The sequence below is a fragment of the Agelaius phoeniceus genome, chromosome 2 (assembly GCF_051311805.1).
Source record: "Agelaius phoeniceus isolate bAgePho1 chromosome 2, bAgePho1.hap1, whole genome shotgun sequence".
NCBI lineage: Eukaryota > Metazoa > Chordata > Aves > Passeriformes > Icteridae > Agelaius > Agelaius phoeniceus.
In genome coordinates this window covers 30,605,617-30,628,498 of record NC_135266.1, presented here as the reverse complement: position 1 = coordinate 30,628,498, position 22,882 = coordinate 30,605,617, and the positions used below count along the sequence as shown (strand labels likewise).

Below are 22,882 nucleotides of genomic sequence, written 5' to 3'. Positions count from 1 at the left end.
GGAACGGAGCTACGCGCGGTCAGATACACACGGTGCCCGTGCTGAGGGAAATGGACATTCATTCCAGAGCCATGAAAAATGGTGACAGGGTCTGTACCGTGCCTGGAGGAAAAAGTACAATTAACGTATTAAGGTACCGAATAGACATGATCATTCTATGGACTTGTTTTCCCTTAAATAGAAGTATTTGACATACACCTCTACTGGAATAAACACAGTGTCTCCCCTGTTTTTTTTTCATGGAACATATCTGTAGCTTTTCCCAGCTTTTAAAACGAATCACTTGTTCCCACCAGCTACCAGCCTTTTTTGAATGGTTGTTTTCCTTCAGAAGACAACAGTTGTGTGCTCCTGCACTGTTACCTATGTTGTCGAACAACATTGTCAAACTTTGTTGATGTCCTTCCTAATCATGATTATGTGTTGTGGGTGCTGACACAGGCAGGGCCTAATAGAGCCTGGAATAGTTTGTGCAGAAGATATCATTGGGAAAAGCCATGAGTTTGATGAACTGCCCTATTCTGTGTCAGCGTCAAGGCCAATATGTTCCCATTTCTGTTCCAGATGCAGTGTTTCAACCAACAAACAAACAAATACCTTCAAACCCAAAGTATTCCTTGAAGCTACTCTCCAGCTTCTCCCAAAATAAGACTTGTCAGTGTTAGGATCTTCTCCAAAGGCACTGAGCATAGTGACAAGAAGATTAAAGTAGCAAAATCAAGAAGACAGACAAGACTGAGCAGACAAAGTAATGTGGAACGGGTTGTGGAGAACTTGGAAGCTGAGGGAAGAAGATAGAAAAATTAGAGTTAATGTAAAAAGGGAAAAGAGGAGAAGGAAACAGGAGCATCTAGAAAGATGTTAGATGGGAGAGGGCATGTGGAGGTGGTAGCAGTGAAAAGGCAGGTAAAAGGTGAGCTTTTTTGAAGGATGACAAGCAACACAATTTGGAAGAAGCACAAATTCAGTATTTAGCAAAAAGAAGATTAAAATCTCAAAGTGCTTCAGTGATTCCAAAAATGTTCAAATTAGGGTTTGGTTGGGTTTTGTTGATTTTTTGTTTTGTTTTGATTTTTGTTTGGTTTTGTTTGGTTGTTTTTTTGTAAGTAAATTAAAGACACATAGTTTAGTCAGAATAGACATCACTCCAGAAATGGGATAAATGTAAAAACAGTAAGTAAAAAGGAAGAAACCAGCTGCAGGAAGTGTTCTTTTAAAAATACAGATTACTGGAAATAAGAAGCTGGTGTTGACTGACCCCTGTTTGTGCACGGTAGGGAACAGTGGTCACAGTTCTTACAGTAAATGCAGTCCAACCAGTGGCAAGAGAAAGAATTGAAGTGTAAATAGGAAACACAGGCTGTTATTTGATCCAAACATAGGCTTCTATTCTATTCTATTCTATTCTATTCTATTCTATTCTATTCTATTCTATTCTATTCTATTCTATTCTATTCTTGATTGGATATGAATTTTAGTATGAGAGCTTGAATTTTGTTGCAAGGAGATGGTGTGGGAAAACAAGATGAGAAGGAAAATTGTCAGACTTGGCTTAAGAAAACGCATCAGAGGAAAGTGGAGAGAACAAGCTGTAACAAGAACTTGTAAGAGCTAGGCTGGCAAGGGAAGAAATAGCACTGAGGAAACTTCCAAAACACTATTAATGCACACCGAAGAGATGAGTGCTCAGTTCCTACATGCAAAAAAGAAGAGTGAACTTTAAGAGTGACATTTAACTGCTACAGTGAAAGCAAAGAACACAATAAATGAGAAGATGAAGGAATGATAAAAGGTGCTTGACTAGACTTTTCTCCCCAGACAAAAGGCAAATTGGAGTCTCAATTCCCACAAATATTTTGAGAGAAATTAACTTGGTCCAGGAAAACTCAGGGAGAAAAAACCAAAACAGATGTTCAGATCAGACAGAAATTGTAATGATTGTTTGCACAATGTGGGTTACTCTGGCAAATGCTATACTGAAGAATATCCTTATACAGTTTCTGCTTTGAAATTTGTTTTATTTACGTTTCTTCATGGCCATTTTGTTAACAACTTTCAATATTTTTAGAAATCAAAGTACATTGCAAATTGCAATACACATCCAGAAATGAGACAGGTTGCATTTCAACCACTGAAGTGATGAAAATTTCATCAGAAACAGCATTCTTTGATTAAATAAGAACAGCAGTTCAAAATAGCTGTGCCTAAATCCTGTACCAGAATTTCTTTTGCCCAAATTAGCAAGAAGTGAGAACTCAACTTTTCAACTTCATTTTTCTTTTTTCAAGTATACAGAAATTACTAAATACATCTTTTAAATATTCCAATACCACAGGTAAAATTTTAACCATGTTGCACAGCCTTTTTTTGGGGGGGGAGCTACAGAAATAAGGAAAATACAGAACACATGGAAATTACACATCAGCTGGTTGAAGTGCTTAATAAATACAGAAGAGCTTATCAAGACTTAAAAAAATACTTGTTTGATCCAATAATTAAAGCTCAATAAATAAATGGGATTTTTGATATTGACTTGAACTGAAGCAAAATCAGACTCTACAGTCTTAAGGTAGTTTTTATTGTGGTATTTGAGATAAAACTCTGAGTTAAAAGCTTCAATAAACATCACTTACTACGTGATGACCAATATTACTTGAGACATTTGTCTGTTTGAAGAAAAGTTAAAACTAGCCTATAAATAATAATATAAAGCTCAAATAAGCAAACTACTGTCACTTCCCTTTTTTTTTTGGTCTGGAAAATTCCACTCAAAAGCTGCAGGTCGTATTTTGATGAATTTCTATGAATTTCTACAGACTTTCAAGGACTCACATGGTAGTTATTCCTTGGGTTAAAGAAGCATGAAATGAGAACAGGTGATATAAGACAGTATTTCTTCATGAGGCCCCTTTTGTCACATTACAAGTCACAAGCATTTCATTTTTAAGGTTCTGTCAAGAGCCTCACAGCAGGTCCATACAGAAAATCATCTTGATGAATGCGTCATTTCACAATACAGAAGCGACTCCAATTAATCTGTGTGTGCAGGGAGGCAGCCTATAACAAGTACTGTGTGGTAAATTCAAAACCTTTCTTAGTACACCCTGACTTCTTAAACTATTAAAGCTCTTCTAACCTTCTTGACACAACCCCTTACTGCTTCAAGGCTTGTTAGTAAGGTAATGGATAGGACATAGGACCATGTCACTGTTGCCAGGGGATATGAATGTGAAATTGAGAGTATAGTAACAGTAGCACTTCTAAAATTCTTCCTCTCTTCTTCAGCTTGTTTAAACATTAAGATTGTACTCTGGATTTGCTTAATCTCTGTGTATTTAGGAGTGGGGGGCAGAATGGGGGTTTCAGGTTTCTCTGGGAATAGTAGTGAACTGGGATAAGGAAATGTGTAATTATACTTTTACAGGAATGTTACACCTGTGAAATTCTCTTACAAGGACTGGTATTCTTCCTGTTGAACGCAGTTTTAAAATCCCATTAATCCTAGTGGACAAAGTCATCAAATCCATAGTGGACAAAGATCTCCATGGCAAAATTATAGGAATCAAGGAGGATTTCACTTGATGGTATTCTATAAATCTGTATAGAACAGGCCATCTTGCTTCAGTATTACACAATACAAGATTAAGGGGCAAACTCAAATGTGAAAATGCAGCTCATCTGCCAAGAAAAAAAAAAAAGGAAATAGATTCAGGCAGGACACTTCCTCCTTTTGTGTAATTACCTCTGCAAAAGATCTGCATGGCTAACAAAGTCTCTGGCAATGAGACAAGAATAAAAAAAGCTTAATGAGTGTCTAAACAAGGTTTCCCCCCTCATTTGCCTTGGCTTCTTACAGAATATCAGAATAGTAGCGGTACCTGGGGGGCTGGGACTCGCCCTAGGGCTAAGTTGGGCATTCTGGGGCCTCTTGCAGTTACACCAGCACGGTCCCCAGCTGTTCTGGGAATGACTGTCTCTCTCTCCATGCCCGAGCCAAAATAAGCTCAGCTACACTTAATTGGCTTCCAGCTGATCATTGCTCATGCAGCTGCCTCTGAGCTCTGCCCAGGGATTAACCTGTACAAGCTCAGGGCACTCACCCAGGCTCCTCCCCAGCCCAGATGTGGTGCAGGTTGATGACCAGAGCTCAGGTGCTTTTCCAAGGATGCTGGAAGACCTTTCCCACAGGCATATAAACCCCATCTCAATGTGTCTCCTTCTTAATGTAACAGGGAGAGCAGCCATATAATTTTCAAACTGTGTGGTAACTTGGCTGGTTAGCCATGGGAATTTTCTTTCTGTGATACCCTTAAGAACTGCAGAATAAGTTTACCAGGAGGACATCTAGAGAAAGAGCTGACAGTGATTAAAATACCTTTGAACTCTTTTAGTATTACCACATAAGAAGCCTTCACATAATGTGTTTGCAACAAAGTTTTCACTTTCCACACCAAGAAAAGCAGTTTTCATGACCTGAAATACCTACCAAGTTTAGGCTTCTTTAAAAAATAAATGCATGAACGAGTCCTTTAAATCTTGATGAGGAAAAAGAGTTAAGGGACAGACTCCACCCCTCAGTGAGTTAGTGAGGGCTTACAAAAAATCAGTTGCACATGCCAGTTAAAAATAAAGCAGTGGCTGGAGCAGGGAGGCAAAAAAGAATTGGGACTACAGGCTATTAAAAATACTTTCCCTGTCTCAACAGGAACAGGCTAGCTGAGAACATTTACTTAAGTGCTTCTTAGGAGAATGTTTATACTTGTATTGAGATAATCCTTGGGGGGCTGATTTGATTTTGGCCTTTAATGTGTTTAACCAGCTTTGTGTCAGAGACAAGTTATATGGAGCTGTGTTTTTGAACTGATTGCATTTTTTCTGCTAAAGAGAGAAGTTTTACTCAATTTCCAAGTGAAACATCAAATTATCTAATTAGGGAAAAGCACACATAGAAAAGAGAAGTTAGCAAATGAGGACAGCTTTAGCAAATAATTTGTTTTTAAACTTAAATACCTAAATTTGCAGCTATTAAGTTTCTCTTATAGTACTTACAAATCAAGAGAGACCAAGCAGCAGTAATACCTCCACAATGCATAGAGGGTTCTGAGTAGGCAATTTGCATTTTCTGCAATTCAGAACATTATATTTAGCACATAGTGTAATTTCCCTGTGGGTGCACAGCAATAGAAGTCAAAACAAACAGATACAAAGCGTTTTAAAAACAGCATTTCAGATGACGCATTGCCTGCTTGAAATGACAAGTCTGTACATTGCAGGGTAGGGCTAATATCCACCTCTCCTTTATAATTTGAAAGTCTGTGTTGATTTATTTTCACTCCACTCCATGTGAGACAGGGCTATTTTGAAGCCTTTTGGGAGAGGAAGAAAAATATCACTGTAAAGAAACCATCTACCATGAAATTTTAAAAGTGTTTGGAAAGGAAACTCAGGAGATTTTTATCTCAAAGCCCATTCAATCATCCTTTATTTGGAACCGCTTTTAAATACTCTTCTACTGCAATGGGAGAAACTTCTCCATACCAGCTTTGAAGCCAGATGTGTTCAATGTTCATTTTCATGAAGAACCACTCATAGCTACGAGGCCATTTTCTTACCACTGGGTGCCTGGAGGGACAAAGAAAAGCAAAAAAAAATTAGAAGATGTGCCAAAGCATATGCATAGTCTGCTTTTTTCTTCAGCTTGGTGTGCTCAGCCAGAGTGAAACCTGAGATATGAGAACACCACCATTCATCTTTTTGGCTCTTCCTTGCTGTAAGCTTTATGATCTTCCTCACCCCAGTCAGGGGAGAACTGCCACACAGGCAGCCAGCAATTGCCACCTTCCCCCACTGCAGAACACTATCTCTAAAGATAGATGTTGTTTGGTCTCTGAGTAAGTGAAAAATAGTTAGAGAAGACTCTTTGAATGTATGTCAGGGTTGTGCTTGTATCTGTTTAAAGGAAACAGCATCCTGAAAATACTACATCTTTGGTAGCAATTGTGATAGAGGAAGGGCTAATAAAACTGGCCAGAGCATTGTCTCTGCAAGCTGTCATCTCTGACAGCCTTCTCATCCTGTATTTTTCTCTCATTTCTCTGGTCTCCCTTACAGCTAGGTCAGACAGATTCTCGCTGACTGGGTGCAGATGTCTGCTCCCCAAACCCCAGCAAGTGTAGCTGTGGGAAGCTCAGCAGTGATGCACAGAGTGGATACCACAGTTCAAGTCAGTGTTCACAGGAACATGGGTGGGAAGTGCTGCAAGTCTGGGCAAGGTTGGCTCACTGCCCTCTGCTCCTGCAGAGGACCCTGCAGCAGAGGTGCTTGGTTTGGCTACCTCTTGGTTTCCCTCTCATTGGGAAAATGGTGTTTCCTACCATTTTTTGAGTTGTTCTTTTGAGCACCTATGATTCTGGGGTTGGTAAGTGGCATCAGATGCTGCTGGCACTGGATGTGCCCCAACAGCCCTCACTTCATCATTCTGACTCTTCCACCCTGACAGCAGAGCATCCTCTGCTGAGGCACTGGTAGACTCTGGATCACATGGAAATCTAATTCCTGTGAAATTTGTAAAGAAGGCTTGTGTGTCAATATGGCTCCATCTGTTCATGGTCCCATTTTTGCTATTGGTGGCACACATTGACAGAGTCCCACCCTGACCCCGTCCTGGAGGTCAGAAGGAATATCATCTCTGGGCTGTTTTGGATCCAGGCTCATCCCAGTTTCCCAGCAGTATTTGATTGACCAGGCAAGGTGCACCTGGAGGACAATCCCTGGCAGCCTGTGTGGGAGGTGTGTGCTCCAGTTAAGGTTTAGGCTTTTCATGCCTGTAATTCTGGAAACCCACTGAACGGCATGGGGGCACACCCTGTGTGTGTGCTACACATCTGGGTTGTGCTTGCATCTGTTCAAAGGAGACTGTTCAGTCAGTACTATGGCTTTGAAGCAGCTGGAATGTTAGGAGATGTAATTAAACTTGTAAGCTCCACCCTGAAAATGTTTGTAAACCCAAAGGCAGCAGACTTCTGCTCTGTCTCTGAGTCCACTACCTGCCATAAAGTGGGGTAGAATCATTAAAAATAACAAATACACCATGGAATTATGGAATCTCTCCTTGGAACCAGGTGACACATCTTCATAATCCCCAGATTATAAACCGTGTGCTTTACCAGAGTCCAACACTAACTAACTGCATTTCCATATTTCATTTCCTCAAGAGTTAAAAGGTCTGTCATCCCAAGCCACACAGAAGTCAGCATGATTCATGGCCCCAAAGCAAGGTCAGGCTTGTTATTTCTCAGTTTTTCTGTATCAAACGGCCACATTTGTGTATTTGTCTCAAACCCATGGGTTGCGCTCTTCTACGTGCATGTTAGATACAGACCTGGAAAACATCGCTTGCTTGGCAAATTCTACTTCCTCTGGAGGCACCGTGACCATCTGTCCTGTGAGAGTCAGCCTGGCGCACCTTGGATCCTCTGGATCAATCACGTTTTTTCTGTGCACAGAGAAAATTGCTCATGAGTAATAGCTTGCTTGCTTTCTTAAGGGCTTTTGGAGAAGTGTGGACTCCTGCTCACATATAAAAAGCTTTGTCAAGCCTTGTGGGTCTTCTCTAATCCCAGCTATACTGTTTGGTGGAGGGGAGAAGTCTGGAAGGAACACTCGACTGACACATAGCTCTGCTGTAGATAGCAGATTAAGATTGATTAATCTTAATTTATGCTTACAAAAATTGGATTAGTATATATTGGATTGTAAAAAAATGTGAAAATGGCAGTATTCCCAGGCAGATGTACAGACCTATATTCAGAATTCTGAGAAGAAGTAGTGAGATGGTTAATCTGTGTCTATGCCTACAGAAAAGAGTATGAATATGTGTATCTGTATGTAAAACATAAGGTCTTTTCATTGTGCTTATCCTAGAAAATCAATCCTTGTTCATTTTTTACCCCTTTTTCACGTGCTTTACACCAAATAGAAAAGTTCTCCAATTGCCTTCAGACCAAGCCAGGGAAGGTACTTGTTACATTTTGGCTCTTTGTATATAGTAATAATAAATCACTCCCATTAGTAACTGCAGTGGAATTGCTGACTCTGGCATATACAATACAAGGATATAAATAATAAGTAAATCTACCAATTGCAAAAAAAAAAAAAAAAAAAAAAAAAAAAAAGTATATGAAATGACTGCAAAGGCTTGATCCTGGCAAATACTGAGCAGCCCAAAGTCCTGTTGCCAGCAGTTTGAGACTGCTTAGTGTCTCAGGGAACCATGTTCCCATGTCAGCCCAAGAAACTACATTAGGGAATGAAAGCTGCTTTTCTTCTTCACTGTGTTTTAATCACAGTAAATTACATCTCACCCATGTACAATTTTACTTAAAGATCTTGGCTTGAGCCCTTTAGCCTTAAGTGTGTGCAATCTGCAATGGCTTCATTTTTGGTTATATTTCTTAATGCGTGTCTAGTGTATGCAGGAAACATATGGGCATCCTCCTGCAGCTAATTTAACACCTGCAGATTCTCCACAGATGGTTATGAGAGACTGTGTAGCTCACTAGATAAAATAGCTGCTTTTCTAAAGAGGGTCATGAACAGAGATATGTAAGGAAGTACAGGAGGCTGATTGATACTTGACTATGTCCAGTAAACACTTGCCACTGTCTGCAGCCTGACCCCCAAAGTGCCATTTGCAGTCACATCATCTCAGGGACACTATTTCAGTGACATGTTCAGTCTGGAGCAGCAGTTGTCTGAAGGGGATTTTACAACTTTTGGACAAATTCCACTTGTTTTTCTCTCCCATGCTTACAGATGGGAGGAAGGGTCAAGGCCAAAGATCAGGCTCAAACTTTCTGTCCACATCAACTTATAATGGTCTAATTTTCTCTAGTAAAATCTTTTAAGTTATAAAAGTGGTGTTCTGAGTACTCAAAAATTTGCATTCCCTGCCCAGGCACATGGGTTTATTTCTATCAGTGTGTATGCAGAGTACAAATTTGTCTACATGATCACCTTGGTACACCACAGATCCTCAGCACTGACTCCTAGTGCCTGCTGAAGATGTCACTTCATGTCTGGGTTCCAGTGTCCTGAAAGTGCTCTGTCCCTAAGGAACACAGCTCCATGCCCCAGGGACACCTGTAGCTCCTGGGATTTCTTTTGTATGGGCTTTGGGTGTTGTGTGGCTGCCCAGCATCCATGGCCCTGTGAGATGCTCACCCACCAAAACACAAATAAATTAAGGCAAATACAGTGAATACAGCTGAAAAGAAAGGAGCCAATCCCATATGCAGAGGGTGTCAGCTGAGGGTCTGTGTGTCCAGCAGCCAGGGCAGTGCACATTCACAGTCTTGCCCTGGATGGTGAAGTGTTCAAGTCTATTTGAAGCAATCTCCTGATCTATTGTTATCTTTTATGCTTAATCCTAATACTATTTCCAAAGCCCTCTGCATATGTTTATGTATTCAGAAATTGAGTTCAGAAAATTGCTTTATATATTGAATAATAATCCAAATATTTCCGGGTGGGACGTGCCTGGGCTCGTCTGGCCCTTGCTGCTGGGCCAAAGGCGGCAGCTGTGGTGTTTCACCTCAGAGATACCTTTGGCTGGCTGGATGCTGCAGCTGGGCACTCGGAACAAATCCAGCCACAGTAGAAACTCAGTTTACCTTTGGTGGAAAAGGTTTAGGCAACGGTGAAGAGAAACAGGAGAGTATTCTATCATGGAGTTTTAATCCAGAGTTTTATTCCAGGATGACAGACCTCTGAATCTTGTAACAGCTCCCAACAGAATCCCGACCGCATGGTCCCATCTCCTTTTAAGCCCGGGGACAGGGGGAGGGGAAAGGAGAGGTTGGCACACCTGGGGGGTTGGGACAGGTGAAACAGGAAATGGCATCACACTGCAACAGCTTTAAAACAACTGTGCATTTGAATATATGATACAATTTCCTCCACAGTCAAACAGTATCATAAAACAACTGAAGAGCCAGGAAAAGCAGGAATATTTGCAGGTGTCTTTCTTGCACACAGCTCCTAGGTAATATGTGGTTAATTACTTTAAGAGAGGATTTTGAAAGATATTGTTATAAAAAGATGTCTGTGTTTCACAGAGCAGATTGAGGTGATAGATTTTGAATGTGATCAGGAGCAGTGAGAAGTTTTGGTCTGAGCTTCTCACATTACAATTATTTGGTGGTTTTGTGCAAGTCCATGTTTATTCTGAAAGCATAGTATTTGATTTTGAGTAGGCAATAGAGCTGATGTAGCTGTGGTTAAGCAGTGAACCCTGCCTGCCTTTGCTGAGAAAGTTTTGCCTAATAGGAGTAGTGTCTGATGTGACTCTTCCACAATTGACATGAAAACCTGCTCTCCACATATTTGGCTGACAACAAAGCCCACACACTGTGCATCCATAGCTTGAATAGGTTTTTTTATGTTTTGATTTTTTTCCCCCCTGGCTTCTTCTGTTTACAGTTTTCTGTACGTTCTCATGAAGCAGGGTGCTACACTGATTGACACACATAATACTATCTTCCCAGTAAAAATGATTCAAACTGAATTTTGCATATTGGAATAATATCCTGGAGGGTCAGTTTGTTTTTTTCTCAATTATTTGTTGTGATCATGTTAGGTGAAGTTTTGGAAGAGCTGAACAGGGCAATGATACATCTGAGTTCAGCACACTGTTATTACTTTCTTGGTTTTGCCTTCAGTTCTGCCTCTTATCATAGGTTTTTTGTTTCAGGAAATCTTGGAACCTTGTATTCTAATCTGACATTAGCATTAGTATTTTCTTTTTCAAAGAAATCCTTCATATTCTGAAGTGAATCTGCTTCTGCATTTCTTTTTTTGGCATAGTATTCTCTAATGATGTTTGATTACTTTTATACTTCTTAACCATCAAAACCCACTAAACTTACAGCTACCATTTTTAAATGTGAATGGGTGCTCAGTTTTCAGTGTTGTTGCCAGTGCAACTAATACAAATGCAGGATTTGCTTCCTTGGAGCAAGGTGATATAGTCAGGGATTTATGTCATATTTTTACTAACGATAATAAAGGGATATTTACTTAAACATTCCTTACTTGCATTTGTAGAGGTCAAACCATGCGTTCACTAGACATTTCTTGCCTCTGTACAAATACATATTCAGCTCTCAGTCCTTGAGTTCCTCTCATCTTTGCTGGCACCAGAACAAGTAGGTGCAGAGAAGCAGCTTTATGTAATGTTTGTGTGCTGCTGACTGGGTGTGAGGGGGAGGCAGAGTCAGGGGTAGAGATGGTGACACTCTTGCGCTGTTGAGGAAACCCAAGGTGGTTTCTCAGGTGGTTTGTCTTTATCAGAATCAAGACCTCTGTCTCCATAGAGAGGACTTCATGAATGCCGTGGTAAAATTTGAACTGATGGGAAGGAAAGCAGGTAACTGTGAAACAAAACCAAGCAATAGGGAATAGGGAACACATTTTTTTCATACTTATTTCAAATACATAGGCTTTGTTGCAGAAAATTAGGAAGGCCAGATTAAAATGGAAGAAGATTCAGTTTATGCATTTTATAAGAAAACAGTGCATTAAGAGATATCATCTGAATTATTCATCTGATCTGTGAAGACAGAAGAATTGATTGTTCCTGTTCCTCTGCTTACAGTGAGCAAAGTAGGTATGCAGAGTTTGACCCAGTCCAGGGAGTTTTCTTCCAACTGTGTGAGATGATATCACCTACAAAGGTGCCAGCTTTACTGAGCTTAAGGAGAGGCCTGCATCCAAGTAAAAAGTATTTCCCAACAGAAATGCAATGCTGCAAAGCACACTGCTAATGACCGTGTCCCACTTATTTTACTATGTAACACTTCCGCAATTTCTGGGCCCTGGTTCAAGAGTGGTTCAGAGTAAAGTGTGCCACCTACTCATTAAATTGTTTACTACACTAGCCATCTCTTGGAGTTTGATTAGAAGGTTTTTATGCAGCAACTATCCAAGTCTCGGTGTTATGAACCTATACTTCAAGCTGCTGTGGTTATATTGGCACATAAGATAATGATGGGACTTGGTTAGGATTCCCTTTCACAGCTGAGATCTCTACTTTGACTGATGGTGGTCTGTCTCCTGGTTTCTGACCAAAGTATCCCTGAGTATTATCTTCATTCTCAGTCTCTTCAGTCCATTAGTGAGGTGACACTGATCTGCCACAGATCAACAGGAAAAGCAAATTAAGAGTTTGGAAGGCACTTGGGAAGGAAAGCCATGTACTCCCAAGAAGGAACTGGTAGGAGAAAGGCAGGAGGGTTCAGTACTGTTCCAGTCTGGGTGTGGAAGCAGCGGTCTATGCAGAGGAATCCTTCTCTTTTCTTCTCTTTTTCTTCTTCCCCAGACTCCTTTTCCCACAAAGGAGCTGACATCCTTCTCCTCCTGAGGAAACAAGACCTTCCATCCTCCCTGGGAGGATACACATATGTCCCCTGAACACATTTCTCACTGCCATGTGAGAAATCACTGCTCTTATGCCTCTACTTCTTCCGAGTTGAAGAGAAGTTGGGAAAGAGCTTTCTCCTATTGCAGAAAATAAGACACAGAGAGCCAAGAAGAAAGCCCCAGAGAACAAATTCCCTACATTTTTTTTCTACTTTAAAGCACACAGCTCCTGAGTGGCATAAGGACAATGACTGCTTCCACACATTCTAAGCTCTCCTATAATGGTAGCAGTCATGAAAACCCATGTAATTAGGAAATGGGGATTGGCTGCTGACACAGCTCATCCCTGTCACCTCCCATGGATGCAAGGTAGGTGACTCTGTCACACCCTGCACAGAGCTCCTCTTCAAACTGGGCACAAGGTGAAAAGGCAGTTATTTTCTGCTATATAAAATGCATCATGGGATTTTTGTCCCCTAAAATTTACAAAAAGGAAGGGAGGGAATGCTCAGTCCTAAGAGAATTAGTGTAAAGTGCATATAATTTTGATTCAGAAATGTGATTAATTTTGAAAAGTAAGTTACTCTTCTCATTCATTTCATTTGTTCACCACTAACTACCAGTCTCTGAAGCAGAAAGAATGTATTGGTGCTGCTAATCTGCATGGCATGAACGTCAAACAAAATCTCTACTGAAAGCAATTTCATAATCTGAAAAGCTGTTGCTGGCCTTCAACCAGATATGGCTAGGCAGATCTGCCCTGCTCTGATTTTCACAAGAATGTCTTTATCAGCCCTGTTTGGGAGCCAGCAAAGGTAGTTAGAACATCTTTGCTTTTGGAAGAAGTCTTCTGTTCTGAATCTGAAGCCAAGTCAGGGAGCTAAAGTGTATTGGTGTAGTGGCTATTCTATTCATCTAAGAGAGCCTGTGCTCCTAGTATATGTGTTTTAATATGTTAATGTGTTTAATATGTTAATGTTAATAATAGTTAATGTGTTTTAAATAATTTCATTCTTTCTAGAAGATAATCCTTTGTAAAATGTTTTACTTACAATGTGTTATGTGAAGCCAGTCTGTTTGCCTCTCTCCACTGACAAAAACATCTGCATTTCTTCAGCTGAACTCTGTGTTTCAGACAGGAAGCTTTTATATAGTTTAACCATAGACAATTCATGCAGAAAAAAAAGAATCACAGCATCAACTATTTCTGTAAACAGAATCAGAGAAACACTATTTCACTAGAAAAGGGATTTTAGGAAGTTGGTTATTTAAGAATACAGGGAAAATAGTAATTTAGAGCTGTATTGTGTGTATTGGGTCATGATGATAGTAGGTTTCATGTTTGACTTTCTAATTTGGTACGTGCATTTTTAAATTTTTTTAAATACAAATTTTTTTTTTAAGTACAGATTTTTCAGGAACAACTACTGACATAATTATTTGCATATGACTAAAAAGGGCCAATATAAATACCAGAACTAGAAATATATCTATGCCACAGAATCAGGAGGTGGATCTCAAAAAATAATGGATGTTTGAATTCAGCCTTTGTCTTCTGCATGAGTAATTTCTCATTGTGTGAAGGTACAGTACCAGATTTCTTTGTTATATTAATCCTCGTATTAACAACAGTGACTCTACAAACCTAGCAGTAGTTATATGTTGAGTGGCCATATGACATCTCAAAGGTTGTGCCTTCCACCCATGGCAGCCTTATTGTCCCTCAGGATTGCCCAGGGAATGAAGTTGGATGTTTGTGTGTGCTGCCAATCCATCACACAGCAGGAACCCAGACCCACAAAATTCCTCTTCTCTTCCCATGGCTTGGTGGCTCAGCACTTCCCGCCAACATTTTCCATGCAGCATTTAGGAAACCTACAGAGTCAGCTTATGTCCACTGAAGACATCTGCCTGATCATGCCAATCTGCTACCTCCAGCACCAGATGAGCATGGTGGGTAAAATGGCTCTGATGGAGATCATAAATCAGGAGGGGAATCTGAATTCATGAAAATCACTCATGGTCTGCAGTGTGGATTTGAAACATCATCTTCAACTAATAGCAGGAAAAAACCAAAGGTAGACTGACTCCAAAGCTTGCTGCTTTTCCCTTGTATGAAAAGCAGCTCATGGCAGCCATGTAACTGCTGCTTCTCTAAGAAAGCTGCAGTGTGTCCCTGTGAATGTGCTGAACCTGATGTCAAGGAGGTGACACACGTTTAAAATTAATTGCCTGTTTTCCAGGCTGCAGCTGTAATGAGGCAGACTGAGGAGCTTACTTGGAAAGAGGAATCCTCTGAGCAGCCTGTGTGTTGTGAAATGTGTTTAGAACAATAGCTGCTCTATGCTTTAATGTCGGGCTTGGTCTTGCTCCCTCTGAAAGCTGCAAGAATGGAACTCAATCTTTTCAGCTTGTCAGTGGCATAGACATACCAGTCTATTTATAGCCCTGAACCATTTAATTTTTCTTGCCTCTATTATCCATTTATCAGCCTTCAGATAAAATTCTGTGTAGTTACTAACAAATGCTGTCTCTATCCTGGCCATCAGAGCCTGCTCAGAGAGGGGCAGCCCATCTCCCTCTGGGAAATGGTAATCTCTAGGTCAGAGATGAGGAATCCAAACTGTTGCTGCAATACTAAAATGTCTTGCAATTAGTGACTAGTCAGATGCATTGCAGCTCTCTTTCTTTCAGTATTAAATGTTATTTTTCTTATTAGTTTAGGGTTTTCAAATTTTCTCTCTAGCTGATTAAATATTGAGGCTGGAGCACCATAAAGGCCAGTCTGTATTCCTCACATCCTTGAAAGGGAAAATATTCACTGTCAGGGTTTGGAACTTGAGTCTGTTCTGAAACAAAACAAATGAAATTTGCTACTAAATAAATTTAATATCAAATTGGTGTACAGAAGTCACTTGAAACTCATTAGGTACACGAAGACATTGAAATGTCAGCTATGTTTTCTTTTTAAAGGCCAGATATTTCTTTTGCATGCAATAGGTCAGAAGCATTTTTCAGGAGAGTGCCAAATACTCCCAGGAGCATTGGCTACAGGCACTGATCAGCTTTCACATTTATTTTGATTCTTGCAACTCAGAGTAGATTAATAATGGAATTCTAATGAAGTTCCACATGAAAACAAGCTGCAAATGCATTGCTGGTATGCAAGGACATGAACTTTCTCACACAGAATATTACTAATTTAGCTATTTTACATAATTATTTTGAAACCAAAACAATTAATGATGCACTTGAAGAGAACATCTGACAAGAATGACACTTTCCTTTGCCAAGAAGACCTCACAGATACCATTTTAATACTAGCAGGACCTGACGTCTTACGGAGGGAAAGGTCTTGCCTCTCATATAGCGCTAGTAAAGAAGACTTTTGCTGCACCAAACTTGAGCCACCACATGCAGCTCTGCACTGAGGATGCTGTGTGCTGTTTGCATGGCACAGCCTGTCTATCTCAGCTGGTCAAGTGCACACTGAAGCTGGGGACAGGCCACCCCAAGCCCTGGCAGCAGGGCCTGGACACCTCACTGTTTTCTTCAGTGTTGCACTGCCCACAGAGGCCCTTGAGTGGGGTAAGAGTTGGGTGCTGGGCTGGGCTGCCATTTCAGATGATGCTGCTTTCAAATGCAAAAATCACTCATGGTTTCCTAGTTTAATACATACATTAATTTCTGACCCTGGTTATAGGGGAAGGGAAGAGAAGAAAGGTAAAGTCCATTGCCTATACCCTTCCTTGCTGAGAGACAGCCTCAAAGCTCGCTCACATTTTCATACCATCAAAAACAAAAACTGTAGTTCATGTAAAGACACAGCTGTTCATTGTCTGTATTACTTGTCTTTGCACTAATGCAAGCCAACATCTATTCCAGATGAGAACTTCAGAAATAATGAAAAAGAAACTGAAGATAAAATAAATAATGCATGGAACAGTGATCAAACTCTGAACCTGTGTACTCAATTCAGTAGTAAGCTCAATTTTTGGAGTATGGTTACCTGCTAAAGTGAGAATATTCTATTTTCCACCACCTTCTCTTTTCCTTTCACCTCTTCTTTGTTCTTCTCTGGCTCTTGAGGAGCTGATTCAAGTCACTAAGACAGTAGAAATCTCATCCAGAAAAAAAACCCAAGAGGTTTCCACTGGGTTACTGAGCAAAAATAGGCCCACCATATGGTCAGCTGGAGGGTGGGGATGGGATTCCAAGGCCAGGAACAGTACTGGCCACAGGATGAAAAGAAGAAGGATCAGCAAAAAAACTTATTCTTACTGTCAGGATAATTTTCTTCACATTTATGTTTTCAGCTCAGGCTGAGGCAAAGCCCAGAAGTGATGGGGGCAGGGTAGCACATGACTGGTGGTAGGGAGGGAGAGTAGGGATGTGGCAAATGGTAATTAGTTTGGACTAAGCTTTTTTGGAAATCCAGGATTAGCTTCTTGGCCCAGAGAGCTCTTCTCAACAGAGAGCACAGTCTCAGCTGCAGAGGGGACGGGAGAGTCAGGTGACAGAATCCAGGTTTCCCTGGCTGCAAAAGAAGCAGCAGCAAATATCTGGCATACTGATCAAAAGAATAGGGATTTGGAAATTAATAGTGATGTAATAAAAAGACATCGAATAAATATCCTCAAAGGTTTGTGGTGTATAGGGATTTCATATTTCTGTAATATCATGCAGCATTTCTCTTTTGTTGTGAATTGGCACTTCCCAAACAGGTAAATAGGGCAGTGATGTTGCTAAGCCATAAGAGGCAAAGACTTTCAAGAGTGGCTGTTTAAAGTTAGGGATCAAAGGCCACACTTAAGTGCCTAAGTGGGTGTGTGGTTTTCAGAAGTGCTCAACATTACCACATCATCAATGGAAGCTGCTCTGAGTCTTGGGCCTCTGAAAATAGGGCATTAGGTAGTAGGACATAGGACTTAAAATACACTTTTAAGCACTTGGTCTGGATAGTAAGTTAACAATTAGACTGAATGAAAAAGCTCAGAAAGCAGGAATAAGTGCCATTAAACCTGCAGAGAAAGAACGGATATGTTTATTTTCTAAATTATTAATCCAAAATATTTAATGAAAATATTTAAGCAATAAGCAGAATCATTCCAGTGTTAACTTCACTACTTCACTGACCTCCTCAAGCATTCAAGACTGAATTATCTTAACAAATGTTGGTGATAGAAGTCTCCTATTAGGTGTTTGACATTGTAAGAGAAAGCCATGATTTCTATTCCTTGTGAACAGGATGTCAGCCTGAAATTACTTGTACTGTTTTGGACTAAGAAACCTTTCATTTTTCCACCATATAACTTTCTAGAAAACAATATATTCTGAACCCAAATACAGATAAGTGTAACAGTAATGTTTTATATTTGCCATTCCCTGCTTTTCCCAGGGTTCTCCTCAGCTAGCAGGCTTGAGAGGTGGGATGATACTCAAGGCAATCCTCAGCTGGGGAAATCTAGTCTTAAGATAAAACCTCTCCTTCCCCAAAGATGACCTTAAGGTGGAATAAAAACTGTTAATGCTATTTCTTTCTGAAGGAGTCTGTTCTTACCAGTTCTCTCTCTCTCTCCTTGGAATGTCAGCTAAGACCTGCTTTGGTAACAGAGTTCTGTCTGACACAATTTCGGTGTCATGTACCTCCTCACGTAAAGAGGCCTTTGTAAATAACACTTCACACAAGGCTGACCCAGCCAAGTTTGCCACATGATTGACTGTAAACAAACATATGGTAGAGATATGTCTTTTTCAAGGAGACAAAAATGGAAGGGGAAATTGAATCATCTTTGAGATTTCATAGATACATTTTACACATGTAAAGCTTTGGGGATCTGAAGTTATTCATTATATGCAAAGAATGGAATAGAGCTGTTGGAGCAAGTCCAGAGGAGGCCATGAAGATGATCATAGGGTTGGAGCACCTCTCCTACAAAGACAGGCTGAGCAGTTGGGGTTGTTCAGCCTGGAGAAGGCTCCAGGGAGACCTTATAAGCAAACTTCCAGTAGCTTAAGGGAGCCTGCAAGGAAGCTGGGGAGGGACTTCTCACAAGGGCATGTAGGGATAATGGATTTGAACTAAAAGAGAGTAGGTTTTGGTTAGATGCTAGGAAATAATTTTTTGCTGTGAGGGTGATGAGACCCTGGAGCAGGTTGTCCAGAGAAGCTCCATCCTGGGAAGTGCTCAAGGCCAGGCTGGATGCCTATAGTGGAAACTGTCCCTGCCTATGGCAGGGGGTTGGATTTAGAATCTTAGATGGCCCTTAAGGTTTCTTCCAACACAAACCATTCTGTGATTCTATGACATGATTAAGAAGTCAATCACTGCTGTCTCTGGAGAGAAGCACTGGGGATTGGATGTAGATTGGTAAACCTCAGACATGGATTTCTCTATATGGGGGGTCATTTACTGACTGTTCGTGATATACAAGGTGTAAAAAAATTGCAAAGATATCACATTCCATCACATTCCATCATATTCTCTGAAGAGGTGGAAATCAGACAGAGTGTCATGGGCCTGAGCATATAATTTGTGAGCTGAGAGCCTGAGATCCTCTTACAGAACCCAGAGAGCTGGAGCCCTGTCAAGGCATTTAGCAGGGCCTCCAGAGCAGAGTTCAGCAGAGTGAAGATGTGAATTGGATAGCCTCTAAAACTCTGTGGATTTTATTGGCTAGATAACTATAGACTATTATAGGATCCTGAACACCTAGATTTTATGTAGGCACGTCCAAGAAGAGATTAAATTTAGGTATGTCAATGGTCAAGCTGAAAGCCACTCCAGCTGTTGATGCTACAATATACTTCCGTGACACCTCTGCTTTTCTCTACTATGCTTTACCAGGGGAATTTACTGGGAAAAAAATCCAAAAAAACCCCAACCAATGTAGCTGATTGTGAGAGTCAAAAATAAATGCAGGGCATTGAAGATTGGGACCCAGCATTCTGCTCTGAGGTCTCTGTTCTCACTGAAGGTGGTAGGAGGCAGATAAAACTGTTACCTGCAGAAATTTCCATCTGCCTCTGGAAGGGTCAGAGAAGCCATGGGATTCTTGAGAAGGTCTGTCACAGTGTTATCCTTTGGTGTCACATAAAAGAAAGGGATTCCAGTGCTGTTATTGATGGGACCATCGCTGAGAAGTAAACAGTTCCCATAGGGCATACCTTGGATCTGCAAAATCCAAATAAACAACTGGTTACCTCTTTGCACATAGACAGTTCTCAAGGGGGGGATTCCCTCAAGGGCTCTAGCAGAGAGGACAGCCAGCCCCATTGCTCCCACTTTCTGCTATCATCATGAGAGCATTTCTTCTAAATTAGATCTATCATGCTTCTATGAAAACAGATCTCTCTTCTATTTCTTCTCTCTAGTCCTGTCCATGACACTATCAGGAACATTTTCTCTTACACTAAGCTTAAAGGAACTACCAAATTAAAAATGTCTAAGTGCATGAATTTCTTTTTTTGCTGCCATTGATGCCAGAAAATTTTAATTCTAAACCACTGCTGGTATCTTTCCTTAAACCCAAAAGGATATAGAGCATAATTTAGCCTGCTTTTTACTCTAATAGTGCCTCCTCTTTTGGTTTTGACTTGCAATGTGATTGCATCGGTTTGCAAAAACAAGAAAGCATTTGAGTTATAGTTGTGTTTGAAGTCAAACTGGACATCAGCTCAGCTTCCTGGACAGAAACATCAAGTCCCTGATGGGGGGGTGTCTCAACTACCAAGCCAGCCAAAGTAACATCTCCTCTCATGGCAGAGAGGGGACACTAAGGAGCCAAGTTTTCAAAAATATTTTCTCCCATACACTGCCCTTATGTACACACAGTGGTTATAATGCATGCAAAAATGTCCTTGCCCAGTAGTGACACTCATTAATATGCTTCAGAATGACATATACTCCTCCTATGCTTTTCATCCCATTGTAAATAGCAATGACAGGTATTCAGTTAATTGCTCCTTTTTTTCATGTGTTCAGATATTTTTTCCTCATGGTCTATTAAATGTTAAACAGTAAAATTATCTGTCAATACATTAAATCTTTTATAACAAAATCAAATTAAATATGAATAGTTAATCAGAAAACCCTGGATGATGTTGTTACCTGGCAGCATGCTTTCTGATTTTTAATGTTTATATGCCTTTAAAATTTTTATGCTTATAGTGCTTATAAATGGTCTTTGTTGGCTTCCCTTAGAAATAATGCTTTAATGATATTACATAACTTAGAAAATACAAATCCTTGTTTATTATTAAGAGTTTCAATTTCAAAAAAAGGCTCTCAGTAATATTGCAGGATGTGTTCCCATTGCTTAAAATACTCAGTCTGTCATGCAAGGTTAATGTTACTCTGGATTCTCAAAAATAATTGTGATCACAGGCAGCATAGTTCAGCATTCAAAGCAGCAAACACCACCCTCAAAATTTCAAATTTCATTATGAATCAGATTTTTCTGTATTACTTCTGTGCTCTGTCTGGAGGCAGATAACTGCAGACTATCTTATGGCTATAATTCCACTGAGGGTTTCTGGTGAGAGCATAAACCAAGTTACGATCATATGGCTTAATAGGATGTCCAAAAACTGATGTAGAATTACAGGCCTCTTCTGTCTGCCTACAAATTAATTTAGTAGTATCTTTTTGTCAATCTGTTACTTTGTATTTCACAATAACATTAACTGCCACTAACTCCGCCAAGCTTCCAGAAGACTTACGTGCTTCTAAATTTTTTTCAAAATCATGAGCTAATTAATCTGTGAATAATTTCAACAGAAAGTTAAGAATGTATTTTTTTTATTATTATTATTTCTCTTTTTTTCCCCTTTTGTCTGAGTGGTACTGGATGTGGGGTCTCATCCGAACGTTTCACTTTAAAAAAGGAAATATTTTAAAGCTGGAGAAAAGAATGACCCCAATAGCAGCCCAGCTATTTTGTTTAGTGTTCCTGACAGAGAAATCCTCCTTTAAGCTGGTATAGCTGGACGGACGGGCATATTTTGTGGTAGCCCAGCAGGCTCTCCTCCTTCTCCTCCTCATCCTCCTGAAACAGCCCCTTTCCAAACCCTGCGATGCGGCTCTGCTTTCTGGCCTTGAGATTTTACTATTTTAGATGTCTCTCTGGTGCGGTTTTTAGCGTGCATCCTCCCTCCCTGAGCTCCGAGCACGATTTCTCCTTCGCAGTTTGCGCCGCTCCGTGGTCGGGCGGGTACCGCGTGCCACGGCCGCTGCGGGCTCCGTACCTTTCCTCGGGCGGCCCGCGTCGCCACGAAGCCCCAGGTGTTGTGTCGGGCGAGGAAGCGGGCGGTCCCGGCCCGTCCCGGAGCCGCGCCGCCCTCCCGCCGGTAGGAGAACATCCTGGAGGGGGCGGCCCCCTGCCCCTGCCCCGGCCGCCGCGCCGCCGGCCCCGCGCCCAGCGCCGCATCCTCGCGGTACGCCGAGGCCGGGTAGCTCTGCTTCCACAGGCCGCCCGCCTCCTCCAGCAGCGCGGGCAGCGCCTCCTCCGTGGAGGAGCTGTGCAGCTCGTCCGCCGCCGCCCCCGCCTCGGGCAGCGGCCACGACACGGAGCTGACCACCACGTACCCCCCCGCGCCGCCGCACAGCAGCGCCGGCAGCAGCCAGCACGGCCACGGCCGCCGCGCCGACATCTTCTGCGGCAGCGCCCGCAGCGCCGCTCCCGCCGCGCCCTCCCGCGGCCGCCGCCGCCTCCCGCAGCGCCTCCGCCCCGCGCACGGCAGCGCCCGATGGCCCCGCAGCGCCTCCGCCCCGCGCACGGCAGCTCCCGATGGCCCCGCAGCGCCTCCGCCCCGCGCACGGCAGCTCCCGATGGCCCCGCAGCGCCTCCTCCCCGCGCACGGCAGCTCCCGATCGCCCCGCAGCGCCTCCGCCCCGCGCACGGCAGCTCCCGATGGCCCCGCAGTCGCGTCACGCCTCGGTGTCCTGCCCCCAGCCCGGGCCGTGCCGCTCTGGGGCCCTGGCGGGTCCCAGCCCACGCGGAGCTCCCTGCGGGGTAACCCTGCCTTTGTCCCTTGCGGGGCTCCTGGGAGAGCGCTGGAGCCCCTGGTTCAGGTGCACGGTCCAGCAGGTATCTCACGTATTAGGTTCTTTACACGCACCACAAAGCCGAGAAGAGGGAGTTGTCCGGGCAGAGGCGGCGCGACCTCTCCGTTTATTAAAGAAAAGACTATCCACGAGGGAGAGTGTCCGTGTGAACATTCCCGTTGCAAGGAAAGCTTCGTTTGGGCACTGGGGTCAAGTCACAGCAAGACCCCAAGTCCGAGGTGGCAGGCAGCATTGGTTTGGTGCTTGTAAGGATGCGGTTTTGATATGCAAATTCAGGGAGCTGCTATTAAACGTCTTCCAGGCAAGGTTTTAATTAGGCAAAGATTTGCATGTATATGAGTTTATATCAATAGCCCAATTTAATAAAGGCACATGTGCGTACAGTTCCTTTCTTGGCAG

General features: G+C 42.0%; 1 protein-coding gene across 1 annotated transcript; it reads right to left on the bottom strand.

Annotated features, from left to right (window-relative positions):
• Positions 1-1,997: 1,997 nt before the first annotated feature.
• Positions 1,998-22,268, bottom strand: CREG2 (cellular repressor of E1A stimulated genes 2). The gene is made up of 4 exons (XM_054654631.2): positions 21,664-22,268; positions 19,422-19,591; positions 7,382-7,495; positions 1,998-5,622 (listed from the first exon to the last, which is right to left on the bottom strand). Exons 1-4 carry the CDS (start codon positions 22,066-22,068, stop codon positions 5,475-5,477), a joined length of 837 nt encoding a protein of 278 aa, XP_054510606.2. The 5' UTR covers positions 22,069-22,268; the 3' UTR covers positions 1,998-5,474.
• Between the last annotated feature and the right edge of the window lie 614 nt (positions 22,269-22,882).

What these genes read in the sequence shown, in the direction of transcription:
- CREG2 (XM_054654631.2), bottom strand. Translation starts at nt 22,068, where the DNA reads ATGTCGGCGCGGCGGCCGTGGCCGTGCTGGCTGCTGCCGGCGCTGCTG. An exon ending in GCAGATGGAAATTTCTGCAG is followed by an intron (nt 7,496 to 19,421) that starts GTAACAGTTTTA and finishes CTCTGTGCACAG; the next exon opens with AAAAAACGTGATTGATCCAG. An exon ending in AAGCAAGCGATGTTTTCCAG is followed by an intron (nt 5,623 to 7,381) that starts GTCTGTATCTAA and finishes TTGTCCCTCCAG; the next exon opens with GCACCCAGTGGTAAGAAAAT.